A 26,438-nucleotide genomic window follows, 5' to 3' on the forward strand; every position below is an offset into this window, starting at 1 on the left:
TTTAACCTTGGTAGATATGTAATCATTCTAGACCTTGAAAACAAATAAAGTAACTCCAAAGTAATGTGGGTGGTAGACACAACTTTTTGAAAGGGTCACCAACCTTGTGACATTCCAGTGGTGTGTTTTATTTATTTACAGTTTTTATTTTATTTATTTTTGAGAGAGTGTGTGTGTGTGTGAGCAAGCAGGGGAGGGGCAGAAAGAGACGGGGACAGAGGGTATGAAGCGGGCTCTGCTAGGATAGCAGAGAGCCTGATGTGGGGCTCGAGGGGCTCGAATTCACGAACTGTGAGATCATGACCTGAGCTGAACGCAGACGCTTAACTGACTAAGCCACCCAGGCACCCTGTGGTGTGTTTTAGATTGTGGAAAATTCACAGTTGTTACAGGGAAATGATTTGCTTACTGATGGGGAGTGAGTGTCACCATCTATATATATGAAGGAAAATCATTATTGGAGTTCTAATCAAATATTCTTTTTTTTTTTTTTTCACGGAAGCTGTTTCCTCTGCCTCTCCTCTATGTTGGAAACCACATAAGTGGATTATCAAGCACAAGTAAATTAAGGTATGGTGCAGGGGAATGGTTGATGGGAGGTTCTTCACTCGTTTGTTTCTAATGGTACAATACAAAGACCAAGTTTGATTTTTTCAAAATATTACATGAGATTGAGGAAAGCCCTATTTGTATAGTGAGAGTAAAAAGGGGGCAGGTGGAAGGTAGACCAGAAGAAGGACATACAAAACTGACAACAGAAAGTAGACCTCTCATCTTTCCTCTTATTTGGAAAGGACAGATTGTAGTTGTGGAAAATAAAATGTGAAATACTGGTTTTAGTTATACATTTTAGTTTTTTTTGTTGTTGTTGTTTTGTTTCTTTCTGGGATTGGGACGGTTTTCCTTAATTGTATCAAATTTGCATTAAAGCTTCCGGAGTTAGGTGCTATTGCTGTGTTACCATGGATTTTATTGGCTTGTCTCTGAGTGAGTTCACCTGCAGCTGTGGGGAATGGTTTCGGTTAACACTGACAGCTGCTCACTCCTTGCATCGGGGGTCTCCGCTTCACAGATGAAGGCTTTGCTTCCTTCTTCTTCCTCTTCCTTCCCCCACCCCTCTTTCTCCCCCCTCCTCCCTTTTCCCTCCCCCTCCTCCCCTCCCCACCTTCTTCATCCTCTTCTTTTTTAAAAGTAGGCTTCACCCCCAGCGTAGAGCCCAATGAGGGGCTTGAACTCAAGACCTGAGCTGAGATCAGGAGTTGAACGCTTAACCGACTGAGCCACCCAGGTGCCCCTCTTCTTTTTTTTTTAAAAGTGATTTTAGAAGCATACTTATTATAGGTGTTCTGAAAGGCTCTACATGCATTGAAGAATGAGTATAACTTCCATTCATTGATACAACACTGTTCTCAAGGTAGCAATGTTAGAAACATCTTTATTACAAGTGTTCTTAAACACTTCCCTACATGCATTTGGAGAAGAGGGCTTCTCAAGTGCCGTGGGGTTTCTAGGAGAAGAGAGTTAACCAGAAAATGAGAGTAAGGAGGAAGAAAGATTGTTCACGTGGTGTCATGTAATGTGTTCTGCTGTGCCTCATATTTTCCATAAACTGGTAGCTGGTTCTACTGCTTTGATCATATTAGGTTCAGTTTTTCAGACAAGATCAGTTTATTGGTGAAGTTGGATTCTTTCTATTGCATCATGGGGCACATAATGTTTTAGCCCACTTCTTAAAAAAATGTTTATTTTCTTTATTTTGAGAGAGAGCACGAGCAGAGGAGGGACAGAGGGAGAGGGAGAGAGAGAATACCAAGCACATGGGGCTTGATCCCATGAACTGTGAGATCATAGCTTTGGACTGTTAACCGACTGAGCCACCCAGGTACCCCTAGCCCACTTTTTTAAAAAACCCCTTTTTGAGGTATAATTGGTATAAAATAAACTGTACATAATTATAATGCACAAATGATAAGTTTTGGCCTGTGTATAAGTCTGTGAAATCTATCACTGCAGTATCTAACACCCATAAAGATTTCCTCAAGTGACCTACTTATAATGATATTACATTGATTGATTCCCCTTTTAATGATTTTAAGGGGTCAGTCTGGTTCCTTCATTAGAAAGTGCCCCGTCAGTCAGTCAGCCAATCTCTTTCTTTCTTCCTTCCTTCCTTCCTTTCTTTCTTTCTTTCTTTCTTTCTTTCTTTCTTTCTTTCTTTCTTTCTCTTTCTCTCTTTTTCTTCCTTCCTTCCTTCCTTCCTTCCTTCCTTCCTTCCTTCCTTCCTTCCTTCCTTCCTTCCTTTTTTAATGTTTTATTCATTTTTGAGAGAGAGAGACAGAATGAGAATGAGTGAGGGAGGGGCAGAGAGAGAGGGAGACAAGGATCCAAAGACGGCTCCTGGATCTGACTGTCAGCACAGAGCCCGACATGGGGCTCAAATCATAAACCGTGAGATCATGACCTGAGCTGAAGTCAGATGCCTAATTGACTGAGCCACCCAGGCACTCCCATCAGTCTTTCACCTAATGGTTTTAGATTCATTGATGATGACTTTCTAGATCCATTATTTCATTACAAGTTGCAGATCACCCTGTCTTCATGTATTATGTAAACTTCTTTAATAAATACAAACTTTTACCATTTCACACAAGAAAGGCAGGATGTAAGCTTTATTTATACATGTTCAGTATAATAAATTACTGTCCTGTCACCTTCAGTGGTGACCAGTGAGAGTTTTTGCTTGTTTTTTTTTACTATAATCATTATAAACTCATGAATTTCCATTTACTTGATAGAAGTCTTTTGTCAGATCTGTGTTTTGCAAGTATTTTCTTTCAGTCTGTAGTTTTATCTTTTTGTTCTCTTAGTGTTGTCTTTCAGAGAAGTTTTAAATTTTAATGAAGTTCCATATCATTTTTTTCTCTCATGGTTCATGCTTTTGGTGTTGTATTTAAAAACTCATTGTTGAGGGGTGTCTGGCTGGCTCAGTTGGTGGAGCATATGACTTTTGATCTTGGGTTGTAAGTTTGAATCCCATGTTGGGTGTAGAGATTACTTAATAAAATCTTAGGGGTGCATGGTGGCTGAGTTGGTTAAGTGTCCAACTTTGGCTCAGGTCATGATCTCATGGTGCGTGGGTTAGAGCCCCGTGTTGGGCTTTGTGCTGACAGCTTGCAGTCTGGAGCCTACTTGGGATTCTGTCTCCCTCTGTCTCTGTTCCTCCCCCACTCTCCCTCTCTCCCCCCACTCTCAAAAATAAAATAAAACATTAAAAAATGTCTTTAAAGATAAAAAAAAAACAACTCATTGCTGTACCCCATCACCTACATTTTGTCCTGTGCTATCTTCCAGGAGTTTGATAGGTTGCATTTTACATTTAAGCATATGGTCTGTTTTGAGTTTATTTGTGAAAGGTGTAGGGTCTGTCTAGATTCCATTTTTTGCATGTAGATGTCTAGTTGTTTTAGCATGATTTGTTGAAAAGACCATCCATTCTCCATTAAATTATGGTTGCTCCTTTGTCAAAGGTCAGTTGACTGTATTTGTGTGGGTTTATTTCTGGGTGCTCTAGTATATTCTATTGATCTATTTCATTTACTTGATATTTTTAGTTAATTATATACATAATTCTTTTGATGCTCACATTATCCCATCTCAGGCCAATGGGAGCCCCTATGAGTTGGTTTTTATGTTCTAGGGCCTCAGTGCTCTGGTTAGTTCCTTGCTTTCTGGCACATGATGTCCCAGGCTTATCTTGAACTTTTCCTGCCATTCTCCAAGGATCCCCTGTTTATTTTTATTTTATTTTATTTTATTTTATTTTATTTTATTTTATTTCATTTCATTTCATTTCATTTCATTTCATTTCATTTCAGAGGGAGAGAGAGAGAGCACATGAGCAGGGGAGAGGGGCAGGGGAGAGAGAGAGAATCTTAAGCAGGCCTGATGTAGGGCTCCATCCCATGACCCTGGGATTATGACCTGAGCAAAAATCAAAAGTTGGACGCTCAACTATCTGAGCCACCCAGGCACCCCTCCCCTGGTTGTTTTTAATGGTAAGAGTTATGTTCAGGCCACAATCTAGGTTCTGGATATATTGTGAAGGACCAGCCAACACAATTTCCTGATAAATAACATGTGTGGGAGAAAGAAAGGAGACAAGGATGACTTCAGTGAAGAATGGGATTGCCATTGATTGGATTTATGCCTAGAAGTAGGATTGCTGGTCATATGGCAGTTCTCTGTTTAACATTTTGTGGAACGTCAAACTATTTCTCAAAGTAGCTATACCAGTTTACAGTCCACCAGCCATGTAAGAGGGCTGCAACTTGTCTACATTCTTGCCAAATTTGTTATTGTCTGTTGTTCTGATTATGGCTGTTCTAGTAGTTGTGAAGTAGTATCTCATGGTTTTGATTCCATTTCTCTGATGACTAATGGTATTGGGCATCTTTTCATGTGCTTATTGGCCATCTATCTATATAGATATAGATATAGGTATATTTTAGAGAAATATCTATTCAGATCTTCTGCGTATTTTTAATATGGTTATTCATCTTTTTATTATTAAGCTGTAAGTCCTCTTTATATACTTTATATACAAGTCCCTTAACACACAAGATTGCAAAGTTTTCTCTTATTTTGTAGGTTGTCTTTTTACTCTCTTAATGGTATACTTTGAAACACAAAAGTTTTAGGTTTTTAAAAATTTAATTAACAATTAAGGTAAAATATATGTAACATAAAATTAACAATTAAGGTAAAATATATGTAACATAAAATGGTTACCATTTTAACCATTTTAACCATTTTTAAGTATATGGTTCATTGGCATTCAGTATATTCACATGTTGAGCAACCATCTTTAGTATCTATTCCTTGAACTTTAACATCATCTTAAACTGAAGCTCTGTACCCATTAAAAAATAACTGCCAATTTTCTCATGCTTCCAGCCACAGGTAACCTTTATATTACATTCTGTCTCAATTAACTTGCCTACTCCAGATATTTCATACAAGTGAAATGATACAATCTGTTTGTTTTTTTTTTAAGTTACGGCTTATTTCAGTTAGTATAATGTTTTCAAGGCTCACTCATGTTGTAGCATGTATAAGAATTTTATTCTCTTTTTAAAAGATTTTATTTTTAAAGTAATCTCTACATTCACCCTGGGGCTTGAACTCACAACCCCAAAATCATGAGTCACATGCTCTGCCAACTGTGCCAGGCAAGCACCCCTATTACTTTTTTAAGGCTAAATAATATTCTATTGTTTGTATATATCACCTTCTGATTATCCATTTATAAAAGTTGAAAATTTTGATGAAGTCTAATTTATCAAGTGTATCTTTTGCTGCTTGTACTTTTGGTATTATATCTAAGAAGACTGCCTAATCCAAGGTCATGAAGATTTATCCCTATGCTTTCTTCAAAAATTTTAATAATTTTAGCTCCCATATTTAGGTCTTTGATATGTTATGTGATAAATTCTTGTATGTGGTGTGAGAAAGGGGTTCAAATTCATTCTTTTGCATGTGGATGCATATTCAGTTGTCCCAGCACCATTTGTTGAAAAGACTTTTCTTTCCCCATTGTATTGTCTTGGAACCCTTGTTGAAAATGAATTGACCATAATTGTATGGATTTATTTCTAGATTCTTAATCCTATTCCTTTGATTACATGTCTATAATCAATAACTAGATAGTGCTAATTACTGTACCTTTGTAATAAGTTTTGACATTGGGTCCGCCAACTTTATTCTTTTTCAAGATTGTTCTAGCTTTCTGGTTTAGCTTTCTTGTTTTAGCTTTCTTGCATGACCATATTTTGATTTTTTAATCTTTATTTTTTATAGATTTTTTAAATTTTAGATAGAGAAAAAGTGCAAACTGGGGAAAGGGGCATGGGGTGGGTGGGGGAGAGAGAGAGAGAGGGAGAGGAACAGGGACAGGGACAGGGACAGGGACAGGGAGAGAATCTTAAGTAGGCTCCATGCTCAGCTCAGAGCCCAATGTGGGGCTCAATCCCACGACCCTGGGATCATGACCTGAACTGAAAACAAGAGTCAGATACTCAACCGAGTGAGCCACTCAGGTGCCCCAATCTTTATTTTAAGTAGGCTCCATACCCAGTATGGGGCTTGAACTCATGACCCTGTGATCAAGAGTCTCATGCTGTACTGTCTGAGCCAGCCAGGTGCCTCACCATATCAGTTTTAACATCAGCTTGTTAATTTCTGGGGGGAAAAAAAGCCAACTGAGATTTTGATAGGATTGTGTTGAAACTATAGATCTATTTGGGAGTATTTCCAATACTTTAACAATTTTAAGCCTATTGATCCAGAAACATGGAGTATCTTTCCACTTAACGCTTCTTTAATCCTCTAACAATATTTTGTAGTTTTTAGTGTACAAGTCTTACACTTATTTTCTTAAATTTATTCCTAAGAATTTTGTTCTTTTGATGCTATCATTAATGGAATTGTTTTAATTTCCTTTTTGGATTGCTCATTGCAATATATATAGAAATGTAATTGATTTTTGTATATGCAGTTTTTTTCCTGCACTCTTGCTTAACTATTCATTATGATGACTCTTTAGTGGATTCCTTAGGATTTTCTTTACGTGTCATTTGCAAATAGGGATAACTTTATTTCTTGCTTTCTAAACAGTATCCTTTTTTTTTTTTTTTTTCAGTTTAATTGCCTCTTCTAGAATCCCAAGTATATGTTGAATTGATGTAGTGTTGAGAGCAAACATTCTGGTCTTATTACTGATCTTAAGGGGAAAACAGTCAGCTTTTCATCATTAAGTATAACTTACTTGTTTTTAAAAGGCATCATTAAAAATACTTTTTGGAATTAATTGACTTTTTGGGTGCTTTGAAAAAGGCAGTTCTAATCCGTCTCATAAGAGATCTTTTTTTTTTTTTTTTTAATGTTTATTTATTTTTGAGACCGAGAGAGACAGAGCATGAACGGGGGAGGGTCAGAGAGAGGGAGACACAGAATCTGAAACAGGCTCCAGGCTCTGAGCTGTCAGCACAGAGCCCGACGCGGGGCTCGAACTCACGGACTGTGAGATCATGACCTGGGCCGAAGTTGGCCACTTAACCAACTGAGCCACCCAGGCACCCCTCATAAGATATCTTTAAGTGTGGGTATAAAGTTCCTGAAAATTCTTTCTGTACTTGTTCTCTGGTTGTGGCATCATTGATCACATGGAACCCCTCCACAGGTCTGGTCCGGAGGAGATGGTCACTGCTGTCCTGGCTGTGGTTGTGACTTTCTTTCTCCAGGTCACCATCTTCTCAGGGTGACATCTGGAAGCAGGTGGAGGTTGGCTGTTCCAGCCTAGTCAGTTTTTTTGGGTGTGCATTGAGCTGTGTTTTGGAATCTCTGAGTTTTGAGGCCCCACTGAAAGTTCTTAAGTATTTTTAAAAGGCAATGAATATAGCCTCATTACATAAAGTTTTGAGGAAAAAATAACTCATAACTTTATCTTCTAAATACTATTTTAAATATTGATTTCAGTGTTTCCCCATATGTACAATGTATCATGTTACAGTTGTAGCTTCTATATAGTTATGTATTCTCCTTGTTTTATTTAATATTTATTTTACAATAGTGGTATAAAGTTTTACATTCTAGAGTTAATGTGTAGTGTTCTCTCAAATAGATTAATCATATATTTTATCACTGTCTTATTGTGTGACTTTTTTTTTAACGTTTTATTTTATATTTTAAGAGACAGAGAGAGACAGAGAGTGAGCGGGGGAGGGGCAGAGAGAAAGGGAGACACAGAATCCAAAGCAGGCTCCAGGCTCTGAGCTGTCAGCACAGAGCCTGCTGTAGGGCTCAAACCCACAAACGCAATATCATGACCTGAGCCGAAGTCAGATGCTTAACTTACTGAGCCACCCTAGGCGCCCCTTATTGTATGACTTTTAGGTTGTTTCTGATGTTTTCTCCAAAGACACTGTTGTAATGAACACATTTGCGCACCTGGTTTTTTTCTTTCTTTTGTATTATTACCTTGGGCTGTATTTCCCAAAAAGAAATCATTAGGTCCAAGGTTAGCACTTAATGACTGTTGATACATAATTCCAACTTAATTTGCCAAAGGGTGTGTTGGTGTATACTGCATATGGTATTTTAGCATAGTCTTTGTAGTTTTAGCACAATGTTTGCAGTAGTTGGATAACATGATTTTTAAAAATTGCTAGCAAGTGAAAAAAATTGCTAATAAGCAAAAGTGGCATGAAACTACTAAATCTCCATTTCTATTATTTAATGTGATTTATTGGTGTTATATGTGAGAATTAAGGTTAATTTCTTATATTTAATTTGGAAAGTTAGTGGGCTTAATTAAAAATGTAAAGCATGTGAAAAAAATACTTGGTGTCTGATGTTACTATACTTGAATCTTTTCCCAACAGTTTGCCGATGTTCACCGTGCTCAGGAAATTTACCATTCCACTTACTTTACTCCTGGAAACCATCATACTTGGGTGATTTTTGTGTTTCCTCTGTTCCTCTCATGTCCTTTCCCCTCATCCCATATTATTTTTGCTTAGCAAGTTCTCAATATCTAATTGTTTTTCCAAATAGTCAGTTTGAATTGCTAGTAGCAATAACTTAAGGACAAATGGTTTATTCATTTAAAAGCATTCTCCTGTTTCCATGATTCCATGAGAACATGAGTGATTTTTTTGCTTGTGATTTTATAGTAGACTAATAATATGTGTTTATAATAGAAAATTATTAAAAAAAACCCCAACAATCCCCAAACAGATGTAAGTATGTTTCCTGAGCCAGCTGGAATATACCCTGACAGGAATACAGAGGAAAAATTCTCCGTGTGTACATATAGAGTAGGAATGCAGGAAGTCATGAAAATCCATTCTGACGTAGTGATTACAAGAGAACATAGGAATAAATTAATTTTTATAATGTTAGTTTAAAAATTTCTCATAAAGATACTCAGACCAGTATCAGAAAAGGTGGTTCCTGATTTTGCTTAGGAAGATTATTTAGCAATGGAATTTGGATGATGGCCCAATGTTCTAAGTCCTATGTTGAATTTTATCTTAGTCTTTGGATGCTTGACATAAGACCATCTAGAACTGTCGGCAGGGGCCCTTGTGCATTCTGTCACAGCATCTTTCTAATGAGAACAGAGAAATACACTCATAATTAAATTAAACAACTGTTTAAAAAAGACATTTGGTCTGATTTATTAATCCTCTTACAGATACAGTGCTTTCTCTCTGTAAAGCGATGTCCGTTAGATTTTAGCTATAAAACTGTGGGCAATGTGTATTTTCAGTTTAAGAATTATAATCTATATTTTTTCCTTTTTCTTTCCTTCTCTATCATCTTTCCATCTGTTTATCCCAGGAAACACTATTCCTTGAACATCATCGTCAGTGTTTTCACCATCATACTTGGTGCTTTCATAGCAGCTGGGTAAGACTCTGGACTGCTTCTGTTCAGTAACTTCTTTGTGCCTTTGACAATAGGCCCCACCCCGCCCTCATTTTCCATTTTCCATCTGGCTGCAGTTGAATTGAGCAGCCAGGAGACAAGTCTGTTGATGTTAGTGGGTTCCCCATGTGTTCCTGTGAAAGTCAGACTGGGTTCTAACTTGGCCGGAACATTTCTGAGAATGTATGAAGGGAACATTAGAAGATATGAATACAGCTTTTTTTCATAAAAAGGAGTAAACTACTTGCTTTTATTGCTGAATGTTTGTCTTCAGTACAAAAAATTTACTTGAAAAGTTCTTGGGCATTTGGTCAAGAATAACAGCTTTATAAAGCCCTTGTATGCTGATTTGTTTTATCACCTGTGATGCCTTAGCAGTCTGTTTCCCAGGTGGGGTACTCTAATTAAATGTATTTGTATATTTGGGACAGGAGCCAATACCAGTGCATGACTAAGTTGACCCTTGAACAACACGGGGATTAAGGGTGCCAACTGCACTCCCTCCCACTCCCCCTCCCTCCGTGGAAAATCCAAGTATAACTTTCAACTCCCTAAAAACTTCACTACTAATAGCCTATTGTTGACTGGAAGTCTTACTGATAACATAGCCAATTAACACATATTTTGTATGTTATATGTTTCATATACCGTATTCCTAAAGTAAAGCAAACTAAAGAAAAATGTTAAGAAAATCATAAGGAAGAGAAAATACATTTACATTTACAAATACAAATACAAAATACAAATACAATATTGTACTGTATTTATTGAAAAAAAAAATGCATGGATAAATGGACCAGCACAGTTCAAACCTGTGTTGTTCAGGGTCAATTATAGTATCATATTTGTTAATATGTAAGACCAGGAATTCGGACTCCAAGTTTCCATTTGAAAGCAGACACTCAGACTCCTGGCTTTTAAATAGATTTTTTTTTAATGTTTATTTATTTTTGAGAGACAGAGAGAGACAGAGTGCAAGCAGGGGAGGGGCTGAGAGAAAGGGGGACACAGAATCTGAAGCAGGCTACAGGCTCTGAGCTGTCAGCATGAAGCCCGAAGCAGGGCTCGAACTCACTGTGAGATCATGACCTGAGCCGAAGTCAGATGCTTAACTGACTGAGCCACCCAGGCGCCCTAGACTCCTGGCTTTTATAGCCTGGTGCTTAAAGCATATGTACAGTTATATTCCCTGGGTCCAAAACTTAGCCCAGCCCCTTGTCAGCCGTTTCTCAGCCTCTCTGTGCCTCAGTTTTACTCATGTGTACAGTAAAGAATAGAAAAAAAAAAAAAAAAACCCTACCTGAGTGAAGGGAAGAATGCAGAGTGGATGAATTTCAGTTAAATTAGTTTCCTTAACTGATTGAGAAAGAAGAGTTCTGGATCATTGATTGCAAATTAAATAAGGGCATGGATATTCTCTTATTCTAGTCTCCTTGCTTACTAGCTGTACAACCAGGACAAGTGATTTAGCCTGCCCGCACCCCAGTTATTTCGACTATGCAATGGAGGTTAGAACAGACCCACCTACTAGTGTCTTTGTGAGAATGAAATGAGATAGAAAACTGGGGTTTACTCTAGCATGTGGCCAAGTTCACCAAATACATGTTGAGTGTGTACTATACACCAGGCATCATTCTAGGTGCTGGGGAGTCCAGCTGTTAACAAAACAGACAAGAAACCTTGCCTGCACGGAGCTTCTATTCTAGTTGGTGGAGACAGACAATAAGTAAAAGAAACAGATTAGAAAATATATCACGCCAGATGGTGACAGATATTAGCAATTTATTTGTTTTGTTTTTTTATTATTATAAATGTGGTTAGTCCCTTGCCTAACCAAAGTTTATTATTTACATTTTCATCTGTAACATCCCTGTCCCCAGTCCTATCTGTGGCTGAGTTCAGCCCCTCTGCAAGCTGGCCTCTACTTTCAGCACTGTTTTAGGTCTCTGGTATGTGGACTTTAAACAGCAGCACTTAGAGCCTGTTGTAGTCGTGAAGATTTTGTTCCAAGATAATCATAGGAGCAAAGTAGCTAAAAGAGGGAGGTGCTCTGTTGAAAGTGGCCTCCTCCCACAGCGCTTTGAGGTGTCCCCTGGGCAGCCTCTTTTTTGTAAGTTTCTTAGAGCTTGATTTGGAAACTACTCAGAGTCAATTGTATACTTTTACAAAAATGGTTTATAAAAATGTCTGTAAGGCTTTCGTGAGGAATGGTGCTTCAGATGCTGTGTATACGGAGGCGTATTTCCAGACCCAGTGAATAGAAATTCAGCTCATAATTAGAATGTGATATTCTAATGAGCTCAAAGGGTAGTGTTCCCATAACATCTAACTTTCCCCCAAGAGCCAGCTTGGAACAGTACTTCTCAACCTTTCCCATCCTCAGCACCCACAGAATGGATACTATCTAGGTGGGTGACAAGCACAGTTCTTAGCTGCAGGGTGGCTGTGACCCCCAACCTTCTCTCTGCTCATTCAAATCACCCCGTCTAAGTGCAAATAACTGTAGAGCTGATTTACTCAGATGAGCCAGTTTATGCTGCTGTAACAAACAGCTCCCACATTAACATACCAAATATATTCTGCTCACACTACTTACTCAGACCAACATTAGTTAACGCTCTGCAGGTGCTCAGCTCCTTGTAGCTACTCAGGGACCCAAGCTGATGGAACCCCTGCCTCAAAGGGAGGGAAAAGGGCATGTGGGGAATCGTGCCCCAGCTCTTCAAGCTTTTTCCTGGAAATGCCATGCATTACTTCCTCTTACATTTTGTTTGCTGAAGCAAGTTATGCGGCCAGATAAAGTTAAAATATCATGTCTGTAAACAGCCGTAAATGACAACTAAAGGGTTAACCATGAATTTGCTCTCATTTATTAAAGCAAATGAATTCTTTTCAAATGTCTGTGCTTTTACCAGTGGCCTAAACAAGTGGTGCTAGGAAACTTGAGGCCCCCGGAGCAGATCTGAGAACTCTGGGAATTTCCCTCGGGCTCTCCTAGGAAGTGAGCAACACCTTTCCACTCCCCTAGAAACCTGGCTCTTTTATCCATTGGATTCTTTGCCATTTTGTGGAACAGCAGACGCTTCTTAACATGGAGCCAAATGTGGGTAGGCATGAGATTTGGAAGACCCTTATTTTAAGAGATTTTATTTTTTGTGTGATTGAGCCAGAGAATTCTGATTTATAATGATCTAAAGTTAATTTACATTCTCACAAATATATTTGTAGTTAATAATGCCAGCAGAAGCCTCAAGCAAATCTGGTTTAGTTTGCATTCAGATTTTGGCACAACTTTCGCCTCTCTATTTCTTTTTCTTTGGTTAGAAATGATCTTTCTTTAAAACAAATTTTTATGTTGCAGGAGATCAGGATATGCCATTCTAAAATATGCCACTTGGGCACAAACATTATTTTGAGCTAAAGGCAATTGAGAACCAACAGATGTAGGAAGAGTTCTCGATCTTCCCCTTTCCTGCCTAAAAGCAGACCATAAATTTCCCTTTGTGAATGTGCCCCCCTTCTCCTGCACCAGGAGTAGGAGGGCAGTTCTCACTGGAAACAGAGGACCTGCACCGAGATGAGTCTGTGTAGATAAACCTTACTACAGTAACGCTTATCTTCCATTGGTTTCCCCCATGCATTTCCTAGTCCTTTCTCCATAATTTATTTGTTCCTTGGAATCCAAATGTTTTTTTTGTTAAAATGATATATAAGCCCCAGAGTCTAACCACTTATTTGAGATTCATTTCTTTTTTGTGAACTCCTATACATGTGAAATGTTTTATAAAAGTTGTATTCCTTTTTTCTTGTTAAGCTACTGTCAGTTAAATTTGCAGGCTCCAGTCACTGAACCTAAGAGGGTAGAGGAAACCTCCTTGATGATATGTATTTATGAATTATGACATGGGTCTGGTACTGTCTGTAGGATCAAGTGTAGTAGGTGACTCATATCATGACTCAGCTGTTCTTTCTCTCCCTGTGCCGTGTGCCCCCGAACATTTTTATACCAGTATTATTTATATAAAATGGAAGTAGAAAAGAAGATGTTCAAAAGAATGAGGAGAAGGTAGCCTTAGAGGAATTGCAGAGAAAGAATGGATCGATGCCTTGCCTTTTTGACAAACAGGGTGGGGGCGTGCTGGTGGATGATGTGACCGGAGGGACACCAGATGGAGGTGTCAGTTCCTCTTCAGTTCCTCTTTCGACCTCTCTTGCCCCAGTCACTGCCCAGCTGTCCCCACAGGGCATCTCCCCTGGAGATGGCCCTGTTTATTACAATAAGCAAAGCCACTGGGTGGGTTGGACAAATCATTCCCCTCAGAAAAGCAGAGCTCACCGATTATTACGCCATTTGATCAGTTGGCGAAAGAAAGGGCTTTGCAGTTAAAGGAAGGTGGTTAATGTTGCTCTGGTTTTAAGTCATTCATGATTAAATTGAAGCCACCTGATGGCCTGGTTTTGTTTTGTCTGGAGGCAAAGCAGAGGAATTAACCACAGAGGGGGGAAATATGCCAGAGGAAAAGAAAGTGGTTACTAGCATCACAAGTGGATTTGATTAGGGCAAGATAAAACAGGCAGGCTTGAAGGCCAAGTTGTGAGTTTCTGAATAATCATCCTTTTGTGTTCTCCCTCCCAGTTCTGACCTTGCCTTTAACTTGGAAGGCTATATTTTTGTATTCCTGAATGATATCTTCACAGCAGCAAATGGAGTTTATACCAAACAGAAAATGGACCCAAAGGTACCAGATCTTCACTCCTTTGATTTTTAGGCTTTGTCCTCTGGCCCCTGAAATTACATGAAAAAACAAAATGGATTTGTAAAGTTGGCACATAATTTAATTTACATGATATGCTTTATAAGTCACTAATTTCTTTTCAGTTATCTTGTTTGTATGGGTTCTTGTTATCCCTTACCTTACAAAGTTTTGGTTGAAAATAAGACACTATTTTAGATGCAAAGTCAGAATATATAAAGAGATTATTTTGAGAGGCAGATTTAAATTAAAAGGTGTTTTTTGCTATCCTCATCAGTGACCAAGGCAAAGTCAGGGGTATTCTGAGAGCCACTCCAGTTTGAGAGTCTGAAGGTATGGGTTACATATAAAAGTTATGCTGCTTACTGGTTGTTGTGACTTGGACCCTTAAACTTCTCCAAACCTCAGTTTCATCATCTGTGGAATGGATCATTTGTAAGGTCTTGCCCAGCAGGAACTGCCTCTCCTGGTCAGTAACTGAGCGGTCTCCCCAGAGACTGGTGGGCAGATGGGCATTTCTTGCATGTGGCCGCCTCCACGTCTGTGGGGGTGGGGGGACAGCGCTTACCCCACCCCAGCTGTTCCGGAAGCTCTGGAGGATGAGCCAGGCATATGTTGCTTTGTTCCAAGTTCTTTGTGTTGAGTGAGGGAGTTTGCTTTGATGGACAGACTCATTTCTGTGAGCTGCTTTTTATCTGCACTGTTTTTTTCTGCAGGGCCCTTTGTTTTTTTACTGGTGGCAGTTTTACAAAAACAGGTTTTTTGCCTTTTGAGGGTCACAGTATGTCACCCTTTATGAAAAATGGTGGAGAAGTAGTGAAGCCACTTTAATGAAAAGTAAATTTATGCAAGATTAGAAAATGAGATACCTTGTATTTTAACACTGCTGTTCCTTACCAGAAAGAGCAGATGTTTTTAAGGAGTTCTGTTTATATTAACATTTTAAATGTTCTTAATTTTGTTCCAGATCTCTCATTTTGCAGACAAAATGATAAAAAAAAAAACAATTAGAATGTGAGAGATGGGTGGGCCTCAGAGTCCATCCATATTCATCCATTTTATCTGCCATTTTTGTTTAAAACAAATGTTTGTTTTGCTATCATGATATGCTTGAGGTGAAGCATTTTACATTAGGAATTTACTGAAAATATTCCAATACAGAGTTGGTCAGAATAGATTTTTAACTCTGCATAAGTACATAGTTATATAAATGCCTTCGAAATTTGATGCTTTGTGTTTCTAAAATTCAGTGTTTTCTTTGTTTTTGTAGGAGTTAGGCAAATATGGAGTGCTTTTCTACAATGCCTGCTTCATGATTATACCAACTCTTATCATCAGTGTCTCTACTGGGGACCTTCAGCAGGTGAGCTGGTGACAGTCATTACATTCCTGCTGAGCAGCCTCTGAGAGTCTTAATAGTTAACTTTTTGTACTGCAGTGTAAAGCGTAAAGGTAAGTCGGATTACCAGGAGGGTACATGGAATCGAGATGTGTGACATCACCAGTAATGCCTCTGACACTATCCTTCCTTTGGTGTTTATCTTTAGACACCTGGGAAGTGGCAGAAGTAGTCACAAGAATTCTGGACTTGAAGATTTTGGAAAACTACAACAGTAAAAATCTGAGTTTGAGCCTTCGTATCCCCGTTTGCTGATGTGGGGATCCTAGGAAAACTAACTTAGAAGGGGATTTTGATAGTTTTAAAAATGGATTTGCACATTTTGAAACATATGCAAAGTACAGAGAATAATTAAATGAACTCTCCTGTACCCACCGCCCAGGGTCAATACTGTTCGGCGTTTTGTCGTTCTTATTTCATCTGTCCCCATCTGCTTTCATTTTTTTCCCCCCTCTGGAATATTTTAAAGCAAATTCCAGATATCATGGGATTTTGTCTCTAAATATTCCAGGATGTACGTTTGAATTTTGAGAACGTGTTGTTCTTTTGGTATCTGCCCTGCTCACCTGTCTGCTGCACATACATGAGAGACAAATCAGATGGTAGATGAGTAGAAACAGAGGGGGCCCAGCTGGAGGGAGTGAAGACCTGTCATTCAGGAAGGGTGATGTTCACCCAGTAGCATCCCCAGTAGCCACCTTGAGGTGTGTCAGCCCCTGCCAAGCCCTACTTTTTCAGAAAGTTGCCAGCTACACCTCTTCTAAGAATTTTGCCTGTATCTTAAGGGAGATGTTTAAGTTCACATGAGAAGATTTGCTAGGCAGAATTATGGTCCAGTCTGGCCTCCACCCACAGAACCAACCCTCAGCAACCCTTTTGTTGCTGGACCGACAGGGGTGGGGGTGAGAGGGGGTGTTCAGAGAGGCCTTGTGCAGTAACCCATCACCTGCCACATGACTGTTATTTCTGTGTTTACTAATCAGCATGTTTCTGTGGTGCAAACAGTTTGAGTTGATTCCATCTCCCCCCATCCAACCCCCGCCTTTTAGGGGGTTGAGTACTTCCAGAAGGCTGCAGGCTCTTGTGGGCTCCTGGGTGGATGTCAGGGTTTCATATTCTTTCTCAAAGCTATACTTTTCATTTGTACAGTTCCTGTCCAGAAGAGGAAACAGACCAGAAACTGAAGTTTAGGTACCTTATGAGTTAAATTGACTAGATGTATTATGTTAATAATTGATAACATTGTTTTGATAGGAATATGTGTTCCCACACCCAAACCATTGCTTTATAACTTGTAACATGGGCTCTCAGAAGTTTCTCTTCCTTGTAACGATTATCCCTGCAGAATTATTATACTTTCTCAGGTAATAATAAAAATAATAGCAGCTAATATTTATTGAGGACTTACTGTATCAGACATTGTTTAAAGCACTGTACATGAACGATTTCACTGCTTTCCACAGCAGCCTTCTGAGGAGAAGGGACTGTTTGCTATTCATCTTGTAGATGAGGAATCTAGAGCACGGTGTTTAAATACCATCCAAGGACAGCAGGTGATTGATCCAGGCAGTCTTGTTCTGGAACTCATTCTCCACTGTAATCTTAGTTACCTTATTGTACATGAAAAGTGTTTCTTGCCTTCATGCATGAAAAACCATAACCTATCAGTTATATCTTAGAAAGTACAAGAGGCCTAACGTATACTTTAACTTATTAAGTAGTGGTGTTCTAGGAGAATGTTATGCTCCTATCCTGGTTTTTGGTGCTGAACTATCTCAATATGTACCCTATCTAGTCTCTTTTTTGACCAGGCTTCTAATCTACAGTTTGTCTAGGTACCTTAGAGCCCCAGCTGTGATTACTCTCCACAGAAATTCCAGATGGAGCAGAGCTAAATATATAGATTTATTTAAAAATCTATAAGAAACTTATAATTGGAAAAAAATAGAATGTGTTTATAACTGTTAAAAGGGCCTTCTGTAAAAATGATAAGATACAAAATCACGAAGTTAAAAATTTGACTCTATTTTAATTTAAAAGTATTGTATGATAGGAGATCCAGAAGATATGGGACACTCACTATAATCAGTGATTTTTAAAACCCTGTGGAAAAAAATAATGTATTTTTCACTAGTAAGATTGTTCTGCTGTGTGTTCGTTCCATTGAATCGTAAGCTTCTTCCAATTGGTTACTTTTAACCATGTGTGAATCCATTTTAGATTGTGAACCGAATGTAATAAAGAAGAGAACTTATATAATTAGATGTGTTAGCCTATAAAATTGCATTTTGTTTGCCAAGTTTGGTTTGATTATAGCAGAAATTGATAAATTAGGGCAAAATGTTAACTTGTTAATAGAAAAAGTACTTAGGTGAAGCATTTTTTCTGGTTGGCTGGAGAGGATCAGAGGTTGTGGTTAAGACTCATGTGTATGACTTACTGCATGGAGATTCACTCACTCTGGGACCTTGGACTTACACAGTCAACAAACCTGGTAACAGCACCTTGACTCTGTCTCTGATTGTCCAAGTCCATGATGCCAGCTCCTCTTGTCAACAATTTGTGCCCCTGGATAATACTGTTTGGGTGACCTTTTTTTAGTCATTTGAATTGCTGCACCAGGCTCAAAGTACATGGGGTATATTGCATTTGATGAATAGGGTAAATAATAGGATTTATTTTTCTGATAAAAAACACACATAAATGCAAAATAAAAAAGATGTGTGCTCCACCATACTGCTAGAGAAATAGCAAGTCTAGTATATGTGCTGCCGAAGCGAGCACAGCAATAGCAAGTCTAAAGGAAGCAGCACTTCATCGTTCTTCACCTTTAATTATTTTGTTTTAAAATAAATGTCATACTACATTATTTTTGACATTATTTTTTAAAATGCCACCAGCACAGCCTCATCATTATTAAAGGAACAAAATAAAACTAAAATCTATTAAAATATAGATTGGCAAAGAATCCAGATATTTTTGTGAAGATTACTACATAGCCCTCAGTGGTTTATATGGTATCAGAACAGTTTTTATTTACTGTTTGCAGAAATACTTTCAGCTTGTTGAGTAAATACTTCCAGTTTGTTGAGCAAATAAATGTTTTTCTATCTGTGGCTTGGAGTTTGGAGCATATGGTTTTCTCTTATTTCCAGTTTTATTTTAACTTTAGATACAGAGTGTTTTCTATAGTTTTTGTTTGGTTTTTATGGTTTTCTCTTATTTCCAGTTTTATTTTAACTTTAGATACAGAGTGTTTTCTATAGTTTTTGTTTGGTTTTGATCTTTGACTACCTTGGATGTTTTCTGCCCCTTTGACAGTAAGACAGGTTTATATTTATATTTTCCTTTCACAAGTAAGCATTAAAAAAATAATTTTATGCTGGAAACTTTCAAAGCTATACAGAAGGAGAACAAATAGCATAACAGACCCCACGTACCCACCAACCAGCTTCAACAGTTATCATCAATATTTAACGTGTATCTTTTTGATAAGACATGTGGGCAGAGTCTTACTAATGAAAAAATAACAAGTGTGGCAAGATTGTATTAATTGGGGGAGAATTCCATTCTAATTGGCTTAAAATTTTTGAATTCTAAACTTAACAAGAATTTAAATAGTTTTAAATCTGTAAACTTATAAAACTTGATTAACCAAGTTTTGCCTAGTAGGAAGTGAATAGAGCTTATGTTCAACTGTGTTATTCAGCACATGCTTATGTGCAGCACATGCTTATTGTCTTGAGCCACTTTAAAATCATTTTTGGATGTAGACAGAGGACAAATCATGAATAAAATGCTCCTTTTTATTGTTACCTGTCATTTCAAGGGGGTTAATTTCATCTTCTCAGCTAAGTTCTTGAGAGTTGAAACTCCTGCACCCAACTTCTGTCTTAACTCCACCACCCCAATTACTTCCTTGCTTTGTAAAAAGCAAATAATTTAGTTTATTTGTTCATAATACTTACTAAGCATTTGTAAATTCTTGAAAATACTTCATGGACTTAGCCGTTATTATTAATTTTCTAATGAGCTTTCTTCTAAGATTATTTATTACCAAAAAAAATTTTTAATGTTTATTTTTGAGAGAGAGCGAGCAAGCATGAGTGGGGGTGGGGCAGAGAGAAGGGGACAGAGGATCCAAAGCGGGTTCTTGCTAACAGCGTGAGCCCAATGTGGGGCTCAAACTCACAAACTGGTGAGATCATGACCTGAGCCGAAGTTGGATGCTCAACTGACTGAGCCCTCTGGGCACCCTTCTTCTAAGATTATTTATAAAAAGTAAACCCAATCCTGATTTTGTGACTACAGATTAATAAAGAGTTAATTACGGATTAATAAAGTCACAGCAACAATAGTGATACTGGATACTTGGCTCCCGCCAGGTTCTAAATAGTTTCATTAAATCCTCACATGGACTTTTTGAGGAAGTTTTTTTAAAAAATCCCTGTTTTGTGAAAGGAATCTGAGATTTAGGGAGTAAAAGTGATATGCCCAACATCCCACAGCTGGTATTGGCTAGGATTTTTTAAGTTGTATTTTGTTTGGGAAAGTGGTTCCTGTAATAAAACACGATTTGGTAAAATCCATAAATTTAAACTGCAGTATTATGAGTCTAACCATTAGTTTTCTTTCTTTTTTGTAATAGGCTACTGAATTCAATGAATGGAAGAATGTTCTATTTATCATACAGTTTCTTCTTTCCTGTTTTTTGGGGTAAGAAACCATAGACAAGTATAAGCTCAGTCTATGACATCTCTTGACAAGTCAAATCGAAATATACATTCTGTATGCTCTGTTAAAATCCCTTTGTCTATGCTTCTCCAGCTTTCTCTGGAAAGTACCCCTGCAGCAGAGGAGTGGAGTGAGACCCAGGATCCCTGGGAACACAGCCCAAAAGACCAGGAGCAAGCATGAAACACTGTTATTTTTGAGAGTCATGTTAACATCACATTTCTCCAAAATATGATGTTGTCTATTGATTTCTGAAAGTTAGTCTGCATGAGGTCCGCTGATGTATTACATTCAGTGCTATTTGTTGTCTTTGCTACAATGTCCCTCAGTTTTCAAGATCTTCCACCCACATAAATATGTGGAAATGACAACCATTTACTCTAGTGTGGTACCTGCTGTATTCAGGGAAATTTCTGAGGACCATTGTCCAAGCCATTGTATTGTCCAACAATTTTAGGCTTTTGTCTTAAAATTTTCCTTACGTCTGTCTTCCTGTTGAGAAGCCATGCAGCCTGTGTCTTTTATCTTCTGAAAACTTGAAAATTCCCTTTCATGAATAGGTAATACACGCAACTAAATAATCCAAGAACTGCAACAGAATTCACAGGGAACAAAAGCTACTCCATTTTTCCCTGTCCCCCAGCACTGCAGTTTTCTTCTTCAGAGGTGACCCCTGTTTGAAGTTTTTGGCATATCTTTCCTGAGTGGGGCTACATGCATAGACGAACACCTATCTTATCCCATACTGAAAGGTGCTTTGAATGACTATGTCAGGGAATTACTTATCAAAAGTAATTCTGTGAATTTCCCCCCCCCCTTTTTTTTTACCGCCAGTAGAATAGTTTTCATTATGTTTAAATTGGCTAAGAACACCTCAGTCTCTTTGATCAACACTTAAAAATTCTCAAACTTGATTTTAATTGCAGTGTTGTAGTCTCACACGATGCAAACATTTATGTATAACTTCCATTTCACTAATTCTCTTTTTAGCTGTGTCTGATTTAATGTTGAGCCTCTTGATTGACTTTTTTTTTCAATATATGAAATTTATTGTCAAATTGGTTTCCATACGACACCCAGTGCTCATCCCAAAAGGTGCCCTCCTCAATACCCATCACCCACCCTCCCCTCCCTCCCACCCCCCATCAACCCTCAGTTTGTTCTCAGTTTTTAACAGTCTCTTATGCTTTGGCTCTCTCCCACTCTAACCTCTTTTTTTTTTTTTTTTCCTTCCCCTCCCCCATGGGTTTCTGTTAAGTTACTCAGGATCCACATAAGAGTGAAACCATATGGTATCTATCTTTCTCTGTATGGCTTATTTCACTTAGCATCACACTCTCCAGTTCCATCCACGTTGCTACAAAAGGCCATATTTCATTCTTTCTCATTGCCACGTAGTATTCCATTGTGTATATAAACCACAATTTCTTTATCCATTCATCAGTTGATGGACATTTAGGCTCTTTCCATAATTTGGCTATTGTTGAGAGTGCTGCTATAAACATTGGGGTACAAGTGCCCCTATGCATCAGTACTCCTGTATCCCTTGGGTAAATTCCTAGCAGTGCTATTGCTGGGTCATAGGGTAGGTCTATTTTTAATTTTCTGAGGAACCTCCACACTGCTTTCCAGAGCAGCTGCACCAATTTGCATTCCCACCAACAATGCAAGAGGGTTCCCATTTCTCCACATCCTCTCCAGCATCTATAGTCTCCTGATTTGTTCATTTTAGCCACTCTGACTGGTGTGAGGTGATATCTGAGTGTGGTTTTGATTTGTATTTCCCTGATAAGGAGCGACATTGAACATCTTTTCATGTGCCTGTTGGCTATCTGGATGTCTTCTTTAGAGAAGTGTCTATTCATGTTTTCTGCCCATTTCTTCACTGGGTTATGTGTTTTTTGGGTGTGGAGTTTGGTGAGCTTTTTATAGATTTTGGATACTAGCCCTTTGTCCAATATGTCATTTGCAAATATCTTTTCCCATTCCGTTGGTTGCCTTTTAGTTTTGTTGGTTGTTTCCTTTGCTGTGCAGAAGTTTTTTATTTTCATAAGGTCCCAGTAATTCATTTTTGCTTTTAATTCCCTTGCCTTTGGGGATGTGTCGAGTAAGAGATTGCTACGGCTGAGGTCAGAGAGGTCTTTTCCTGCTTTCTCCTCTAGGGTTTTGATGGTTTCCTGTCTCACATTCAGGTCCTTTATCCATTTTGAGTTTATTTTTGTAAATGGTGTGAGAAAGTGGTCTAGTTTCAACCTTCTTCATGTTGCTGTCCAGTTCTCCCAGCACCATTTGTTAAAGAGACTGTCTTTTTCCCATTGGATGTTCTTTCCTGCTTTGTCAAAGATTAGTTGGCCATACGTTTGTGGGTCTAGTTCTGGGGTTTCTATTCTATTCCATTGGTCTGTGTGTCTGTTTTTGTGCCAATACCATGCTGTCTTGATGATTACAGCTTTGTAGTAGAGGCTAAAGTCTGGGATTGTGATGCCTCCTGCTTTGGTCTTCTTCTTCAAAATTACTTGGCTATTCGGGGCCTTTTGTGGTTCCATATGAATTTTAGGATTGCTTGTTCTAGTGTCGAGAAGAATGCTGGTGCAATTTTGATTGGGATTGCATTGAATGTGTAGATAGCTTTGGGTAGTATTGACATTTTGACAATATTTATTCTTCCAATCCGTGAGCAGGGAATGTCTTTCCATTTCTTTATATCTTCTTCAGTTTCCTTCATAAGCTTTCTATAGTTTTCAGCATACAGATCTTTTACATCTTTGGTTAGATTTATTCCTAGGTATTTTATGCTTCTTGGTGCAATTGTGAATGGGATCAGTTTCTTTATTTGTCTTTCTGTTGCTTCATTGTTAGTGTATAAGAATGCAACTGATTTCTGTACATTGATTTTGTATCCTGCAACTTTGCTGAATTCATGTATCAGTTCTAGCAGACTTTTGGTGGAGTCTATCAGATTTTCCATGTATAATATCATGTCATCTGCAAAAAGCGAAAGCTTGACTTCATATTTGCCAATTTTGATGCCTTTGATTTCCTTTTGTTGTCTGATTGCTGATGCTAGAACTTCCAACACTATGTTAAACAACAGTGGTGAGAGTGGGCATCCCTGTCGAGTTCCTGATCTCAGGGAAAAAGCTCTCAGTTTTTCCCCATTGAGGATGATGTTAGCTGTGGGCTTTTCATAAATGGCTTTTATGATGTGTAAGTATGTTCCTTCTATCCCGAATTTCTCAAGGGTTTTTATTAAGAAAGGGTGCTGGATTTTGTCAAAGGCCTTTTCTGCATCGATTGACAGGATCATATGGTTCTTCTCTTTTTTTTTTTTATTAATGTGATGTATCACGTTGATTGATTTGCAAATGTTGAACCAGCCCTGCATCCCAGGAATGAATCCCACTTGATCATGGTGAATAATTCTTTTTATATGCTGTTGAATTCGATTTGCTAGTATCTTATTGAGAATTTTTGCATCCATATTCATCAGGGATATTGGCCTGTAGTTCTCTTTTTTTTACTGGGTCTCTGTCTAGTTTAGGAATCAAAGTAATACTGGCTTCATAGAATGAGTCTGAAAGTTTTCCTTCCCTTTCTATTTCTTGGAATAGCTTGAGAAGGATAGGTATTATCTCTGCTTTAAACGTCTGGTAGAACTCCCCTGGGAAGCCATCTGGTCCTGGACTCTTATTTGTTGGGAGATTTTTGATAACCGATTCAATTTCTTTGCTGGTTATGGGTCTGTTGAAGCTTTCTATTTCCTCCTGATTGAGTTTTGGAAGAGTGTGGGTGTTTAGGAATTTGTCCATTTCTTCCAGGTTGTCCAATTTGTTGGTATATAATTTTTCATAGTATTCCCTGATAATTGTTTGTATCTGTGAGGGATTGGTTGTAATAATTCCATTTTCATTGATGATTTTATCTATTTGGGTCATCTCCCTTTTCTTTTTTTGAGAAGCCTGGCTAGAGGTTTGTCAATTTTATTTTTTCAAAAAACCAACTCTTGGTTTCGTTGGTCAGCTCTACAGTTTTTTTAGATTCTATATTGTTTATTTTTGCTCTGATCTTTATTATTTCTCTTCTTCTGCTGGGTTTAGGCTGCCTTTGCTGTTCTGCTTCTATTTTCTTTAGGTGTGCTGTTAGATTTTGTATTTGGGATTTTTCTTGTTTCTTGAGATAGGCCTGGATTGCGATGTATTTTCCTCTCAGGACTGCCTTTGCTGCATCCCAAAGCATTTGGATTGTTGTATTTTCATTTTTGTTTGTTTCCATATATTTTTTAATTTCTTCTCTAATTGCCTGGTTGACCCATTCATTCTTTAGTAGGGTGTTCTTAACCTCCATGTTTTTGGAGGTTTTCCAGACTTTTTCCTGTGGTTGATTTCAAGCTTCATAGCATTGTGGTCTGAAAGTATGCATGGTATAATTTCAATTCTTGTAAACTTATGAAGGGCTGTTTTGTGACCCAGTATATGATCTATCTTGGAGAATGTTCCATGTGTACTCGAGAAGAAAATATATTCTGTTGCTTTGGGATGCAGAGTTCTAAATATATCTGTCAAGTCCATCTGATCCAATGTCTCATTCAGGGCCCTTGTTTCTTTATTGACCATGTGTCTAGATGATCTATCCATTTCTGTAAGTGGGGTGTTAAAGTCCCTTGCAATTACCACATTCTTATCAATAAGGTTGCTTATGTTTATGAGTAATTGTTTTATATATTTGAGGGCTCCTGTATTCGGCGCATAGACATTTATAATTGTTAGCTCTTCCTGATGGATAGACCCTGTAATTATTATATAATGCCCTTCTTCATCTCGTTACAGCCTTTAATTTAAAGTCTAGTTTGTCTGATATAAGTATGGCTACTCCAGCTTTCTTTTGGCTTCCAGTAGCATGATAAATAGTTCTCTATCCCCTCACTCTCAATCTAAAGGTGTCCTCAGATCTAAAATGAGTCTCTTGTAGACAGCAAATAGATGGGTCTTGTTTTTTTATCCATTCTGATGCCCTATGTCTTTTGGTTGGCGCATTTAATCCATTTACATTCAGTGTTATTATAGAAAGATACGGGTTTAGAGTCATTGTGATGTCTGTATGTTTTATGCTTGTAGTGATGTCTCTGGTACTTTGTCTCACAGGATCCCCCTTAGGATTTCTTGTAGGGCTGGTTTAGTGGTGACAAATTCCTTCAGTGTTTGTTTGTTTGTTTGGGAAGACCTTTATCTCTCCTTCTATTCTAAATGACAGACTTGCTGGATAAAGGATTCTCGGCTGCATATTTTTTCTGTTTAGCACACTGAAGATCTCGTGCCAATTCTTTCTGGCCTGCCAAGTTTCAAAAGAGAGATCAGTCACGAGTCTTATAGGTCTCCCTTTATATGTGAGGGCACGTTTATCCCTTGCTGCTTTCAGAATTTTCTCTTTATCCTTGTATTTACCAGTTTCACTATGATATGTCGTGCAGAAGATCGATTCAAGTTACGTCTGAAGGGAGTTCTCTGTGCCTCTTGGATTTCAATGCCTTTTTCCTTCCCCAGTTCAGGGAAGTTCTCAGCTATAATTTCTTCAAGTACCCCTTCAGCACCTTTCCCTCTCTCTTCCTCCTCTGGGATACCAATTATGCATATATTATTTCTTTTTAGTGTATCACTTAGTTCTCTAATTTTCCCCTCATACTCCTGGATTTTTTTATCTCTCTTTCTCTCAGCTTCCTCTTTTTCCATAACTTTATCTTCTAGTTCACCTATTCTCTCCTCTGCCTCTTCAATCCGAGCCGTCGTCGTTTCCATTTTGTTTTGCATTTCGTTTAAAGCGTTTTTCAGCTCCTTGTGACTGTTCCTTAGTCCCTTGATCTCTGTAGCAAGAGATTCTCTGCTGTCCTCTATACTGTTTTCAAGCCCAGGGATTAATTTTATGACTATTATTCTAAATTCACTTTCTGTTATATTATTTAAATCCTTTTTGATCAGTTCATTAGCTGTTGTTATTTCCTGGAGATTCTTCTGAGGGGAATTCTTCCGTTTGGTCATTTTGGATAGTCCCTGGAGTGGTGCGGACCTGCA

At 38.2% G+C, this 26,438-nt stretch overlaps 1 protein-coding gene across 5 annotated transcripts in view; it reads left to right on the forward strand.

Moving 5' to 3' along the window:
* The window catches only part of SLC35D2 (solute carrier family 35 member D2), a 62,220-nt gene that overhangs the window by 13,886 nt on the left and 21,896 nt on the right, over positions 1 to 26,438 (forward strand). For 4 of the 5 annotated variants that reach the window (XR_008291201.1, XM_027048131.2, XM_053205163.1 and 1 more), the window contains 6 exons: positions 503 to 570; positions 8,439 to 8,510; positions 9,400 to 9,468; positions 14,123 to 14,225; positions 15,511 to 15,603; positions 20,288 to 20,355. Coding sequence is in view for 4 of the 5 variants with exons in the window: in XM_027048131.2 (XP_026903932.1) it covers positions 503 to 570; positions 8,439 to 8,510; positions 9,400 to 9,468; positions 14,123 to 14,225; positions 15,511 to 15,603; positions 20,288 to 20,355 (473 nt within the window). In the remaining variant the exon portion in view is untranslated. Of the gene's footprint in view, positions 1 to 502; positions 571 to 8,438; positions 8,511 to 9,399; positions 9,469 to 14,122; positions 14,226 to 15,510; positions 15,604 to 20,287; positions 20,356 to 20,466; positions 21,728 to 26,438 lie in introns of those variants that run through there. The other variant, XM_027048133.2, reaches the window with a different exon arrangement.

This window comes from Acinonyx jubatus, chromosome D4 (assembly GCF_027475565.1).
Source record: "Acinonyx jubatus isolate Ajub_Pintada_27869175 chromosome D4, VMU_Ajub_asm_v1.0, whole genome shotgun sequence".
Classification (NCBI taxonomy): Eukaryota; Metazoa; Chordata; class Mammalia; order Carnivora; family Felidae; genus Acinonyx; species Acinonyx jubatus.